The following is a 16,095-nucleotide window of genomic DNA, read 5'->3' as shown; positions in this document are numbered from 1 at the left end:
AAGAAAGTAAATAAGGAATGAACAGCCACCCAGCTTCTAGTTTGTGTGACAGCTGGCCACCGGGGTTAGGTATACCAGGGTCCCGAATTCAGCCCAGGTGTGTTGGCTCCCACGCCCTGGCCTGCTTGTGTCCTTGGGGACTTCCTATTGCTGCTAATGCCTAAAAGTCTCTCTGCTTTGAAACATGATGTATATATCTTGTTTGAAGCTCACAAACCGTTACATGTCATTTTAGAGAGAATATGGATACATCTTTTCTTGGTGCCTCTTCGGTCGCCACAAACTCATTCGAGATTTGTCAGTAGCAAAACAAAGAGCAGCTGTTACTACAACAGTACAGCAAAATGGAGGTCGGGGGAAATGGGTAGGTTGGAACAGAAAGGTATGACAACCTTGACCTTTGCAGTCACATTCAAGAGCCAGACGAGAACATCCCCATTCACAAAAGAGGTATAAATAGGTATTGACAACTGAGGGTTGTAGAGCAACTGGAAGGACAATGCAATGTACTTCTCCAGTTGCAGCACAGTATGACAGAACAATTCATTTAGAGAAAAAAGAATGCCCTTGTGCGTCACTATACATTGAGACAGATATTTGCTACAGTACCTCTCAGTTTGATAATTCCTTTCTAACAAAATGGAGAGTGCAGTAGACCCTGTCAAATTCCGGATCTGATCAAAAACATGGTAATTGGTAATGGTAACTCATCATGTTTTTTGTGTGCAGTGCATTTCATATTTTTTAACTGAAGGGTGGGTCCCATTGATTTTAACTTCTTAACCTCCAATAGTTTTTAAAACACATGGGGGCTCTCATCGGCCAATGCTGACCTGAACCGTATTGCATCTATTGGGTTCTGGCCGGTCTAACCCACCCCCACCCCTTCTCCCTTGCACACACACTCACATACACACTTTATCTATCCCTCTACGTGTGTGCGTATGTGCGTGTGTTACAGGTTCTGTGATCTTACTAGGCTCTCCAGCTGCACTAGCCCAACACTTAATTGAATATTTGCACACAGCAGTGTGCTGCAGCCTTGGTGGCACGTGGGTTTCGAGAAAGGGAGAGGGACGAAGAGAGAGTGGGGAGACCTACAGAGAGAGAGAGAGAGAGAGAGAGAGAGAGAGAGAGAGAGAGAGAGAGAGAGAGAGAGAGAGAGAGAGAGAGAGAGAGAGAGAAGGGGGGGCAGAGAGAAAGAGAGTGATAGAGAGCGAGAAAGCTGGTGTTGTCAGGCCAACGCTCCTTCTCAGACCGACTTGCTGTCACTTAGTAGCTCTGTGGTGTGTTTTGTTCTGTGATGGTGCTCCGACAGACTGTCTGAGCAAGCAACATGCTATAGTAGGGTGTGACAAAATCCAGAAAGGGGTAAATCATCTTTGTAAATCATTTGTGTGTGTGTGTGTGTCTTTGTTTGTGTGTCAAAGTATGTATACAGGTACCAAATATGTATCAAATGGTTTGTGACGAACAGTACTTTGTATCTTTGTATGAGGATCTTTGTGTTTTTAAGTGGGGCAGGTGCGTCTAGTGCCGGGCACGCCCATGCCCACGGGCACGCCCATGCCCACGGGCACGCCCATGCCCACGGGCACTCGCCAGCCTGTGCCAACCTCGGTCCACACCTCATTCTTGGCTCACTGCCAAGCCAGGTGGCACAGTGCACGCCTCAAGTTTCCTCCTTTCAGACCATCTATCCTTGGATTCTAAAAGAGACTGCTCTTTTTTCTTTGAAATCTACCCGATTTTTGGGGTCCCATGCTCCGCCCACCCCTTCCCGTGTCGTCAGGGGGCTGGCTGTCACAGCTCTTCCCCTGTTTCCTCTTCCTCTCATATTTGCCTTCAATCTGGCTTCTATCATCCGTCTGGAAACCTGAAGGAATGGACGCCAGCTGTAATATGGTGCACTGTCTGTACTATACTGTACCTGTTGCAATAATATTTATTTTGCATTGAGGACAATCCATACAGAGTTGAAAAAAAGCCTACTGTACTATGCAGGTTTTAGTGTGCATGAGGGAGCAATGAGAGAAATGGGATACACGGGTAGAGAATTTGTGCTGTGAAGAATAAGAGAACTGTAAAATAAAAGGAGAGGATGGAAAGAGGAGAGAACGATTACAACCATAGTGCATAAGCTGTAGGTTCACATTACAAATGGTAACCATGGAAATAATTATAGAGCAGACCTAGACTGAGAATGTGAGAGAGAAAAAGAGAGAGAGGGAGAGGGAGAGAGAGGAAGGGGAGGGGAAGAGAGCGAGAATGAAGGATGGAGGAAAAGGAGGAATCAGAGAAAGTAAAAACCAAAAGGGGTAGACAGTGAAATGTCCTCTGCAATTCTGAACCACTCCCTCCCCTTACAAGCGTTTAAATAATGTTAGACATATGCAGTAGTGAAAACAGTTAGCCTACGGTGGATCTTCAGTGAGAAGGCTTGGAAAGTTGTTCCAATTCTACAGTGCTGTTGTCATGGAAACACATCTCAGATAGCCTTTGCCCCTTCAACTGCTTATTACATGAAATATACAGAATGTATCCATATCCATTAATAATGATCATTATATTTTGATGTACCGTGTAGGATAAAACATTTGAAAATTCAACATTATTTAGTCAACATTTGACTATTGCTCTCAATGATTATTGGGACTTTCTTTGGGAAAAAAATTATTTGCATTTGAAATGATCTTCCGGTTTAATAGTTAAGTCTGTGTGTGTGTGTATGTGTGTATAACTGTATGCATAAGCAGGTTGCAGTTCCGTGTCGTAGTTATGCTGTTACGCTCCTGCCTCCCACACGTTCGCCCTGAGCTGCTCTGAACCTCTCACTCTCCTAGATGTGTGTGTGTCTGTCTGTTTGTGTGTGTGTGTGTTTTGAGTGGGGTTGCAGGGAAAGAGGGAGGGCTTAGGAGAAAAAGAAAAAAGAGAACAAGCAAGAGAGAGGGAGAGAGTTCTGGACGCCTCATACTTGTACTTAAAATCACTCCATATCCCATCACTCGACTCCCTGCCCTCATCTCCTTCCAACATCCCCTCTCTCTAACAAAGCTGGGGGAGAGGGAGAGAGACAATCAAAGAGAGATTGACAGAGAGGGAGAGAGAGAGACAAGAGAGAGAGAAAGAGAGAGAGCGCGCGATGTCAAGGCAAGACATCAGTGTTGCTCCAAGCTAAACTATTCACCTGCGCTAAGTATTGTTTTTGCAGCCGGACCTGAGACAATATGAAAGGATCTCCTCGGTCGCAATTCCTTATGAAGCAGAACTGCACGATGATCATCTTCAGCAACTGGGGAACTAAACGGAGGGGAGATTGTCGACGTTCATCCATTTTTTCGTCATGCATTTTTTAGACAAGGCTAGCCTCTCGTTATTCTTGTGACGTTGGCTTGTTCATGCTCCAAATTGATTCGTCTTTCTTTTTCGCAAGAATAGCTGAACCGGTCGCTGGCTCGGTGTTTTCACGCATTTTCAATATTCTCTCTCGGGTTGGAAACTGAGAAGACCACGATCTGTTCTCGGAGAGAGGACTTCGGTTCCCACCCTTTACTCTCCTGCCGGACTAGACCCAATTTGTCCAAGCGCAGCAAAGTGCGCGCGGCTCAGCCTGCATGCAATCATTGGTATACAGACGTTAACTGCGCGTTTCCCAATTTACACAAACACACGCACACACACACGCACGAACACACACACACAGCTGTAAGATAGGTAGACATTTCAAAACAAGCACTTAAAAAACAAGGGGAAGGCTAGTTTTATATCTAATTTGAAACATTTGGTGACTACAATATTCCCACCATCTGGACAAAATTGTTGTAGGGGCTACAGAGGGCTAACAACCCTTAAAATCATTGCTGAAATACAATCACAACTAAAACATGAGAGAAATTCGCCATAGTGGATCTTCCGTAGGTTACCGAGGAAACGGCAGTGGGATTGCAAGTCAGCGTGAGGATTGTGTGTTGAGGGTTGGGGGCGAGGGCACCGGTGCGAGAGGTCTGGGAGAGGCCGGGGACGAAGAGCTCTCACCGCGACTGCCTGCCGCGGAACAGCCGCTGCCTGTGCTGGAGAGCGAGGCTGGAAGGAGGTGGTGGAGAAATGAACCATACATCTATGAGGAGTTATAACAGTCGCTGGCTTTGGATACTTCTCCTGTGATTTTCGGTTGTAATAATTTAAACACGTTTTTCTTGAGTACTAATCAGTGAGAAGAAAAGGCAACATAATTAATTGTGGTGCAACTTTGTCATCTTCTGCAATTGGCAACGAAGACACTTTTGGGTCATGACAAATTTTCAAGACAGTGGCACATTTAGTCACTGCACCTTCTGAAAATACCCCCTACTCTTACACGTAAAATGATAGCCTATCAAAAGTTAATGGTATTAAAATGGCATTTCAGAAAAACTAGTAGTAGTTAGATTTTTAAAATCTTGTTTTCCTGGATGCCAAGGTATAAGACCCCTATCATTTATTTATGTGTGTACTGTATTTGAGCATTAAATATTTAAAAACTGTAGATTGCCTATATTTCCTATCTAGAGTTTGTGTATACTAGGTTTACCTATTTGTCTGTATTTGCCTTTTATACCAACATATATTTTAGTGGCTTTGCTGGCATTGAACATTTGAGTTGAGAGTTGCCAGAGATAACTATTTCTATTTAGCCATTAAAGGTGGATCTAAGAGGTAGACATACTCTGTAAAAATACTGTGCTCAATTAGTGAGAAGTTTCATACATTTTAATGCACCATTGACATTAACACATGCCATGGCACACATTCATTGCCACAACCACTGTCAATGGATAGTTACATGGACACCAATTTATTCCGCTACTTCTAGACTTTAGTGCCAACGTGAGGTTGAGGAATATTGATTTTCAGTACGTTGGGCTCCATGGAATGTGACCGAAAAGACGGGACAACAATATACAACAAACTCTAAACAAGCGGAATACAAACTCTGAAGTGGACATTTCAAGGTTGTTCTTGGGTGTGGCTTCGTCATACGTTTTTCATTGAGGGGTTTTACTACGACTTTGGATAGCAACAAAATAATTCCCTAGAAGTCTGGAATCAAAGCACACCTTTCACCTGCCCTAGGTAGGAACTGGTCTGTACTTGTCTATTAATATTTCATTTTGCATGCCCTACAATGTGTGTGATATTTCCCCAAATTCTATTTCTGAAATACTCAAAGCAGACTAGAAGATATTATCTTGCAGAAAGAGTTAGGTTACAGCTTAATGACATCAACGGCATTGAGAACCATGAGGACTAATGTTACTGGCTCCTCTCAATATGTACCCGCCCGTTGGACTATGATGATGATGTCACCTTGCTGAGTTCACTTAAGAGGGACCCTGTGGACCTACTAGTCTCAGTCATGACTGTCAATTCCCTAAATTCCTCCACACCGGTAAAAAATCTTTAATAGCCAAACCTTCTTTACAATCCATATTCTGATATAATTACACTAGGGTTGCTAAAATTGCCACAATTTCAGTCTTCAATTATCTAGACGTGCTCTTACCTGGATCGAAGATTTCAAGGTGTACAACTGCTGCAAAAATAGTGAGAAAACTTGTTTGGAGCATTTACAAAAGGCGTTTTTAAATTAAGTTTACCATGAGGGAAGAAGTATATCCTCAAACACTGAAACATGAAAATTAACGCATCCTGCTTCATCACCACACCTATTGGTGTAACAGACCAGCAATATTTATTTTTACTATACATGCTATAACTGTCGTGCATCGTCATTGAATCCTCAGTATTGCAAAACCCAGGGCAATCTAAAAAGATAGAAATTTAATATATTCACCCCTTTGGGATAAATACAGAAATCACAGATTACAAAGTACAGAGATTTACAGAAATTGGTCACCTTTACTGTTACCCACAGTTGGTAATTGTACAAATACTGTGTTTATTTAAATATGACCTTAGTATACTCATTAATAGGGGGTATTGATACTTAGTTGCAGGAACAGTGCATAGAACATTAGTTATGCAGTCCTTTACTCTAGCTACAGTTCATAGATCAGAAGCAAAAATGAAGCCCACCCCCATTGTATAAAAACAAAGGCAAACATACAAAAGGCTCAGAGCATTTCAGCGCTATTTAGACACCCACTCCCTCTCCAGTCTCCCTCAATCTCTCTGGTCCTGCATACTCTATCTCTCCCTCCCTCTCTCCTCACTCGCTCCCTCCCCTCTATTTTCCTCTACCTCAATCTTGCTTTTACTCCACAGTAGGCTGTATGTTCTTCCTCCCACTCCTACGAGTTCTCTGTCTGTGTCCCCCCACCCCTCTTCTCCATTTCTCTCTCGATTTCTCTCTCTCCCTCTCTATCCTTCTCTCTCTTGCTCTCTTCTCTCTGTCTTTCTAGCTCATTTTACATTCCCTCTACTCCCATCTCTTACTCTATCCCTCCCACTCATTTTCTCCCCTCTTCTCTCTCTGTCTCTCTCTCTTTCTCCCCTCACTCTACACCCCCTCTCTTTCTCTCTCACCCCGTTTCACACACTCTACCTCCCCTTCCCCCCCCCCCCCCTCTCTCTCTCTCTCTCTCTCTTTCTCTCCCTCTCTCTCTTTCTCTCTGTCTGTCTCTCTCTCTCTGTCTGTCTCTCTCTCTCTTTCTCTCTCTCTAAGCTGGAAGCTATTGCCACCCACACATTCCATCTTCAGCTTTCGGCTTGACATCAGATTTAAATTCACAATGAACAAGTGGACCATTTCACACACACACACACACACACACACATACATACACACACACACACACACACACATACATACAGGCAGTGCACATATGTATGTGCATGCCAGTGCATACTACTTGTGCACATGCGTTTGGGTAGATGATGTCGGCTGCCTATAGAAGATGAAATGCATGACTTGGCTATTTCCAATACATGGAGCATGCATGCGCGTAATGGATTCATGATCAGATTCCCACAGATAATACACATGCTTGTGTTTTGGGGAAATCAGATGTGGTTACAGCAGACTGTGGCTATCATCACTTTCTTATCCCCTATTTCACTAGCGTTCAGTATATTCATTTCAAACACTGAATTCCGATATTAAATCACACAAAATGTGATATATATGTATTTATTCATATTATTCACCTTATGGATATACTCCATTTGTTCTGTAACGTTAGCATGTACAGTTGGTTACATACAGTATAGTACAGAGCTGCTTATTGAGTCATTGCCTGCATCTTCTCTGTTCAAGGCTTTGTTATATGTCTGTAACTCAAATGTAAGGTACTCGGGAAAATGTTGCCATGGCAACTAAATAAAGAGCTAGGGTGTGCATCAGAAGGGACTGAGTGACAAATTGAATTAAATGGACCTATCCAGTCTATTTAATATTTTTTACCAATGCCTTTGTCCAAATTTGCATAATTAAAAGAAATGTTTAATGGCATCAATTTGAGCAGTCCATTACCGTAAGAAGTCCACACAGGGCACTAGCAGCCTGTTCTCCCCTTTAAGAGTACGCCCATTCTCTCCTACGCATGTCTTTAAGAGCCGTAGTCCACGGATGAGCCAGAGAGGGTCTACAGTATCAATCTGAGAGTCAGGGTAGATCATTGTAACACTACTCAAAACCAGAGTTTACTCCCCTTCCATTCAACGACCACTTTAACTATCTCCTGTTTAACTCTTGGATTAATACTGTAATACCTCATGTTAGTGTGTATGTGATATTTACAATGTCTGACATTGTTATATACAGTCTTGACATGGCAATGCAGCAGTTTGGGTTAGCTACAGAGTTAAATATCCAAAAGCATACGCATGGTTAGCTTACATAAGCCAACATCCGACAAACAGTACTGTTCCTCTAAGTCTTGCTTGTAACGAAACGGTTCATTTTCGTCCGGCGCACTGTGACGTGTAACTCTTCTAGACCCTTCTCTCTGTCTAATGTGGTCTTGTGAATTACTGGAAGGGAGATTAGTATGCACGATGTGTCTCAGATATTTTCTCCTGAGTTAGGATGCCACTGAGGAATAGGAACAAAGACATACCCAGTGTTAGTATTCATACAGCCTTGAAACATCCAGTTATGGAGGTCAAACAACTGTGACTTTAAATCCCAATATTGTTATGAAGTCCCATTTGTACATAAAGCAATTAAATGTTTTATTTTTAAATGGGGCAGACATCCTTGCTCAGCATTTTCCAAATTAGTCATAATAAGAACAAAGTGGCACACAATGTTAATTTATTGATAATAAAATATTGTACTGAAAAGGGTTATTCATTCTAGATGTATCATTCTTATGCAGATTTTATAGGCAGTAAGTTGTGACCCTTCTGACACTTGCTTTTGGTGTTTTTTTTTTTATAACAATGATGATGATTTTGATACCCCAATGACACCTTGGAGGATATCTTGATGATTAGTTTAGCTTGTGAAGATGATTGGTAGCAATGTTGCTTATATTCAACAATGTCATGTTTGTACCTTCCGTTGGTTAATGGCGCTGAGTAAATTACATCGACACACATAAGCACACACTGATCTGACCTTTGATGACACTGTTACCTCTTTTTGTAAAACATGGTTGTGTTCACTTTAAAAACGAATAAAAGGCTACATCAGCCAATCGTATCAGAACACAAAACCCAAAGCTTTCAGGAATGGTTACCCATGACAACCAGCTCTGAATACCTTAGAGGGACCAAAAAAACCTGTTTCAAAAAGAACATTGATGTATAGTCATGTACAGTTGATGTAATGCTTCGTTTATTCCTTAGGAAATTTCTGATATACCATGATCATAACAACATGATAATATACACATTAACAGTGATTTTGAAGAAAGGACAACTACTTGGTGAATTGTTATAAAATTTATTTTGAAGCAATTAAATCCTCCACTGGAGTATGTAATAAAGTCTATTTTCTCCCAGACTGCCAACAAGACGACCAAGTTTTCTCGCCCTTAGGGGCTGAACAGTACACCAACTTAAAGCCGCAGCGAGAACACCTAACAAAAGCCACTGAGCAGTACACGTCAGGGAAGTGATGCTGTGTAGAGAAACGTGCTTCAGTGCTCGTTTCACATTCCACTAGCTCTAGGGAAAGTAATTCGTTTTAGAAACAATTGTTCAGAAGGACAAGCTCCTTTGCGGTGCCAGACTTCTGTACCATGCTAATTGAGGCTAGCTGCGATTAAAAGGTATTTGCAAGTGATACAAGGTCATCCAGTATCACCAGGCACTGAACATCCCGGGTTCATGATCATCATTTCAATCAAATGAGCAGGCTATTGTTTACCGACGTCCAGCGTGTAAATTAATTACCTAATCAGTACAACTGATGATCCAAGAAAACCTCTACAAAGATCCCTCTTTTATGGGTGATAATTCATGGTTTTTACCCATTTACTTGGATATAATAACACTTAAAAATATATAAATATATCCCTGTGATGCCTTTTCCTCGTTTCTTATCAAATAAATAGAATGACAGCAGTGCTCAGATCAACGTCAGCTATTTGTCTAAGGTGCATAAAGAAGAAACAATGAAGAGTCCAGATTAAATGAGGACAGACAGATTGACTTCTCAAGGAGGACAGACTCTTCAAACAGATTGAGAAGGATAGAAAACCAGATAGATACCAGATTATGCTCCAAATGAAAGGAAAGTGATGTAAAAATGAGAGACGAGAAAGAGACACAAAAATGAGGGGCTGAAGAGAGGGAGAGGGATAAATGAATTATGTAAAATAGCTGCGTGGGAGAAAGGAGTGTGTTTGCTGGAGTGTTTCTGTGTCTGTCTGATAGGAGAGGCTGGGAGAGAAAGAGAAAAACTGTTAAGGGTCGAGATATAAAAGAATCTCAGGGAAGAACATGGCATGGGGAAAGGAGAGCGAGAGACTGTGCCAGAAGAGAGGACAGAGAGGAGCATGGGAATATTTTTGGTTTAGAAGATGAGAAGGTTCTCATTGATCTTTCTCGCAAATGGAAAGCAAAGCAATAGGGGGACAGAGCTGGAGAGAGAGACATAGAGATAGAAACCAACCATACAAGCTTCTTCTCTTTTCTTCTGTACTTTGTGGTTTTTGTGACATGAAATTATGAAACAACACCACAACCCCCCCCACACACACCACCCCCTATCCCCCCATACACACACATACACATACACACACACACACCTTTGAAGCTAAGGATGTGGGCTCTCCTGTTTTGCTGTGTGAGAGTTTGGCCACACTACTCTCCTATCTTCAACACTACTACAGTGTCTTCCATCCCCCAGCTCACAGTATGAAAGGCGAAGGCCAACACGCTTTAACCCATACCTAATACCAGTACCTTCTCTTTTCACCATTGTGCGTTCTCATGTGGTTGATATTGCCTATTATTACAGCCAGACATCCATCCTCCACCCTCCACCCCTCTTCCATCACACTCTCATCCCTTCTGCTCTGGATGAGAGTGGATGAGTGGGGAGAGAGGTGGAGGATAGACGGAGCCCTCTGTCTTCTTATTTCTTCCTTTTCCTTTGACTTGCTTATCTCCCTCTCTCTCTCTCTCTCTCTCTCTCTCTCTCTCTCTCTCTCTCTCTCTCTCTCTCTCTCTCTCTCTCTCTCTCTCTCTCTCTCTCTCTCTCTCTCTCTCTCTCTGTCTATCTCACCACCTGTTTGGCTTTATTTTATTCTGTGCCTCACACCACACATCTGTTTATTGCATAAACATGTTCCTGTATCATTCTGCTCCGTCTCCTCACTGTTCATGTGTTTTTTTTCTCCCTATTAAATGCCTCCCTCGCCTTTCTCCTCTCTCCTCTTCACCTCCTCTGTCAGATAACGCTCGCGCCCGGCGGAAGAGCATAGCCACTGGGAAGCAGCCAAGCATGGAGATCCCTCCCACTGCCCCCCCTCAACCCTTTCGACAATCCGTGAGTAACCCCCCCTGTTCCCGGCCTCGCTCCCTGCCCCCCTCCCTGTCGCTCTCCCTGCCTTCCTCCGCCCCGCAGCACACCTGCCGCCGTGCCAGCGGCACCCCCTCCGTGCCCTTCTCCCTCTCCTTGGCCCTCTCCCCGACCGTCTCCCCCTCCCTCCCCCCCCCACCACCACCACGCCTTTCCCCCTAAGCAGCAGCAGAAGGCCTGCAAGAAGGGGGCAGGCACACCCCCTCTCCCATGCTCGCTGCCCCTCTCACCCTCCCTGTCCTTTACCCTGCCCCACTCGCCTGCAACCCCCTCCCTTCCCCTCTCCTATTGGGGCACAGACTGGAGGGTTGCCGGTTCGAGTCCAGTGGCGGAACAGTTTATCGCGCCATTGCCCCCCATCGAGGTATGTGGTACAGTCACCAATCAACAATCCCCTCCTGTGGTAAAGAAATAGATTCATGCTATGGACATGCTAACTGCTAGCTGTGATTCCAGTGTTCCTTGGATTGGATTTCCCTGGCTTAATGAAACTCGAACTATCCCTTCCAGTGGATGTCATATCCTTTAGTCTAATGCAAGAGATTACATGGTTATATTTGTCTGACCAAAGAAGAATCCACAGACTGAATTATGCGATTTGTGAGATATGCTGCTTAGAATATCACTGTTCTCACCACAGCTAATTGTATTGGTTAGGATGTTAAGTGTACAGGATACTGTCTAAGCTTGATATTCGAGTTAAAAATGCTTGAGTTAAAGAAATTTCAATTCATAATCTACTGTCTAGCATTGTATTTGTTTTTTATACCTTTTGATATAATATGTTATCATTCAAAAAATAGAAATGAAGAGTTTTAGTGTACATACCCATATCACACTGCATTCAGTCAATCAATATAACAAATTAAGAAAGGAATTAGAGAACAATTTAGTTTTTTAATTTGCTCCAAAATCACTGAATGTATTTATATATAGAAGCACACACAGGACAAACTGCACTGTAATGCATATTTTTTTGCTTTTTGTCACTATGGGACAGTGGGTGAAGTTGTACATTGTAAAGTCATGGCACAACATCCCCCACTATTGGATACTTATTGACACTACATTTGTCTGTCATTGCAGGAGACGTCAACTTGATGCTGATGATAATAAATGTGTATTTTTGTTCTCTTCTCTTATAAATCACGTATGTCATTTCATATACGTTCACGTCATTTGAATATGTTTGTATTCTATGATATTTGTTTTGTATTCTTTTATCATTTTTATAATTTTTTTCACTTGCATGCCCTCTATCATATTCTTCCATACACATCATAAACACTCTTCTGTCTCTGGTCTCACACCTACTCTCTCTCTTGCCCTGTCCATCACCATACCATCAAACCCTACCTCAACAAAACTTCTCCCTGTCCATCACATGGCCCTGCACACCCCAATCCTGCATCTCCTCCATCTTTTTCTCTCCCTTCATTACAATTGTCACCCTCACCCGTTCTTCACCTGCTTGTCCGGGCCTGGCTGCTGCAGAGTTTCCTCAGTAGAAGGCTGAAGGGCTCTATAAAGAGGGCTAAGAGTCAGCCCAAACTGGACCGGACCAGCAGCTTCCGTCACATGATCCTCCCCCGCTTCCGCAGTGCCGACCAGGACAGGTACGTTTGTATGTGTGTGTGTGTGTTTGTGTGTGTGTGTGTGTCAGTGGCAGAAAGGGAGAGAAAATATTGTATATTGATATTGTCCTGAAGGTACCCTAGCATTTCACTGGAGTGTATGTGTGTGTCTGTGTGCATGACTGTACATCTTTAATAAATGGAAGTACAGTAGGCAATTGGTAAGGGAGTGGTTCATGGGCAGTTTTAACATCTTCTAGTTCCAGAGCTTCTGGTATACTCTTCCTGGATATCTTTACCTTTTGCTTATTTTATAAACGATATATTGGCCCTTTTCAGCTTTTTTGTGATAGTGGAGAGAGACAGGAAATGTAGGGGAGAGAAAGAGTGGAAGACATGCAGGAAGTGGCCCGGGCTGGAGTCGAACCTGTGCCCCTGGGGTTAAAGCCTTGGTTTACATAGTATGCACTGTGACTGGTGAGCCACTGAGGTGGCCCATGTTTCATTTCTTACTGTTGCACTCGTCACTTAATGTCTGTTGAATACACACAGAATACCAGTAGAAGTACAGAAGTCTGGCTTTGTCCATAGCAACGATAAAACAGGCATGTGGTCAGTGCACAGACCTACTGTACTTCAAATATGCCATAGTGGATAATCATTATTTATTTTAGGAGCTGTTGATGCATAGTTGTTTTCATATTGGTAGGGGTGTTCAACGCTGCAAGACTGCAGCATAGTTCCACATGGTTATTAGAGATACATTTACAGCTGTTGCAACACAACGTCGACCGAGACAAAATCTTAGAGGGACTTACCCTGAGACTTGTCATTTCGTAGTGTATGCTTGTCATTGAAAATGATTGCTGTAATACATAAGTTATACTTATATATATTTATAGTTAAAATATAACTCCTGTATAATGATGGCATAGCTTGTATTGCAAAGATGCCATTGTCAATAGACAATGTTATGAACGTATTAATAGTTCTGTAAATCAAACCCTTGCACCACAGATGTTTTCAGACTTAAAGTGTATTTGCGTGGTGTGAGAGGCCTGGGCTTGGTTTGTGTCCTTCTCAAAGTCCTCCAAGCTCAAACACATTTGATCATGGTGACTTCTTACTGCTCAGGTGATGGTGTGGATTCAGTTTTATTTGCATTGAGTTGGATGAATATGTGTACACAGTCATCAGTGACTCCCTTATTGTTTTTTGATCGTTTAATGTCCCTCTATGCATTGGTTTACTATTCTACGGATGCGGCTCGTCAGTGTGGCAAAGTGTGATGCAGTGCAGCGTGCATTCACTCCTCTGTTGTCCCTTTATGTTTCTCTCTACCCACTCCTCACACTCTACCTCCCTTTAGTTAATTAAATATCCCTCTCTTTCTCTCTCTCTCTCTCTCTCTCTCTCTCTCTCTCTCTCTATCTCTCTCTCTCTCTCTCTCTCTCTCTCTCTCTCTCTCTCTCTCTCTCTCTATCTCTCTCTCTCTCTTTCTCTCTCTGCCCCCCTCACACTTTCTTTTGCCTTGTCTCTCCCTTCTTCTCCAAAGGACCCACAGTTTACATAACAACTTGATTTCCTCTGAGAGGTCTTCTCTCTCCCCCTGCCTTCCCTCTCTCCTCCTCCCCCTCTCTCTCTCTCTCTCTCTGTCTGTCTGTCTGTCTCTCTCTCTCTCTCTCTCTCTCTCTCTCTCTCTCTCTCTCTCTCTCTCTCTCTCTCTCTCTCTCTCTCTTACAAACACTCGCTACCCTCCCTCTCTCAACCTTCCCTACTCTCCTCCTTTATTTCTCTCATTCTGACTCATTCCTCTGGGTCTATTTTTAACTCTCCCTCTCTCCTCATCTCTCACTTTCCTCCATTCTCTGTCTCTCTCCCACTCCCCTGTATGCAATGTTCTGATGCACATATGAGTGAATGTATACAAAAACAGTGACACTGGGAGAAGCTGAGAGAGTCGGACGCATCGGGGACATCATAGTAGGGGATATCTTTCTTTCCTTTTTGCTTTTCTTCTTCTGCGTGTATTCTCTGTGTCACGATTTTGTTCTGCCGCTTCTCTGTCATTCCGAGTCATTGGCCAGTTCAGTGATGATCGGTGTGCGCGCGTGTGTACCTAAGTGTGTGTTTGTGTTTGTGCGACAAGCTAGTTGTCTGTGTTTGTGTGTGTGTGAGTGCGTGCGTGTGCACGTTTATAGAGTGTATTGGTCAGCATTTGTGTGCGTGGGTGTTCGGATGTGATCATTTTGTGTGCACACAAGAGAGCTTCCCCGATTGGGGTGTGTATCTGTCAGAGAGAAAGTGTGTACGTGGGTGTTCATGTGTGTGGGCGAATCTACGCACGTGTGTCCTCCTGGAAGTGGGTCTGTGTGTGGGTGTGTATAAGTGAGTGTGGGTGAGCATGACAGGCAGGCTAGAGACTATCCAGCTAATGTGTTGCTCCATACCTTCTGCATCTGTACAGAGCTAGGCAGATGTACTTTATACCTTCGTCGAGCAAAGGGTGCATCAAGTGATATCACTCGACTGTCAACATAGAAAATCCATTCCTAAATTAATCCAGTGAAGTGGGAATCATGGCTAGTATAATCTAATTTAATTCTGATGTGTTGACTCTTTCAGCACAACCAATTAGCCTCATAGTGAGACAAGCTGCATGTCATTTTGCAAATGACCTGCTTTTAAGCTTGCCCAGTGTGTTCAGAATGAAATAAGCCTTTTTTACTTCAAGAAATATCAAAAACCTGCACTGGGCTACCTGCTGTTTGTAAACTTCTCTCCATCAGATTTTTTTAATTAATTGAGCTCAGAAAGGAACATTTCCTTTTCTTTTTCTTGTCCTAATTACTGATAACATTTCCTTGTCAAATATGTAAAGTTTTACAGTTGGATTTTCAGGGGGAGATTGTGGGAGATTGCGTGTCAACCCCCTTTGGAGAGCTAATAGACCAGGGCTTCTCATCCTTTGACCACATTATGGCATCTTCCTCTCTAGTCAATTCGTTTATATTCAATTCTTATTTTTAATCCAAAAAAGTGAGAAGTTAAAGAGAAAACGTTGTGACTAAATGGTGCCGTGTTCCCTCTCCCCCCGTGTCTCTCTTGTCCCCTGGTGTCTCCCAGGACGCGTCTGATGCAGAGTTTCAAAGAGTCCCACTCCCATGAGTCCTTGCTGTCCCCCAGCAGTGCCGCCGAGGCGCTGGACCTCACCTTGGATGAGGACGCCATCATCAAACCTGTTCACTCAAGCATCCTGGGACAAGAGTACTGCTTTGAGGTGAGCCATTACTGTGCCAATTTAGCATTCACTACAGCTAACTCAGTATGGTATTATTCGACAGAAGTACAAGTCACTCCACTGGCACCTGTGCCTGATTTAATCGAGTTTGACTTCATATTTAAACTGAGTTATCTGATAAGAGATATCAAAGGAAAACCAACTGGCAGCTCAAAACGAGTCTGTCCCTGGTTGATTTGTCACAGGGAAAAAAATGCTTTGGCTGACTTTGCTTTCCTTAACTGACTAGATTAAAGGACATTGTTATG

At 43.1% G+C, this 16,095-nt stretch overlaps 1 protein-coding gene across 1 annotated transcript in view; it reads left to right on the top strand.

Annotated features, from left to right (window-relative positions):
* Positions 1-16,095, top strand: part of syngap1b (synaptic Ras GTPase activating protein 1b) — a 48,547-nt gene that overhangs the window by 12,820 nt on the left and 19,632 nt on the right. The window contains exons 3-5 of the mRNA XM_067238954.1: positions 10,845-10,939; positions 12,467-12,588; positions 15,673-15,826. Coding sequence (XP_067095055.1) covers positions 10,845-10,939; positions 12,467-12,588; positions 15,673-15,826 — 371 coding nt within the window. The remainder of the gene's footprint in view (positions 1-10,844; positions 10,940-12,466; positions 12,589-15,672; positions 15,827-16,095) is intronic.

Source organism: Osmerus mordax, chromosome 6 (assembly GCF_038355195.1).
Source record: "Osmerus mordax isolate fOsmMor3 chromosome 6, fOsmMor3.pri, whole genome shotgun sequence".
NCBI lineage: Eukaryota > Metazoa > Chordata > Actinopteri > Osmeriformes > Osmeridae > Osmerus > Osmerus mordax.
Note: the sequence above shows the minus strand (reverse complement) of the source record. Positions and strands in the feature narration are given on the sequence as shown.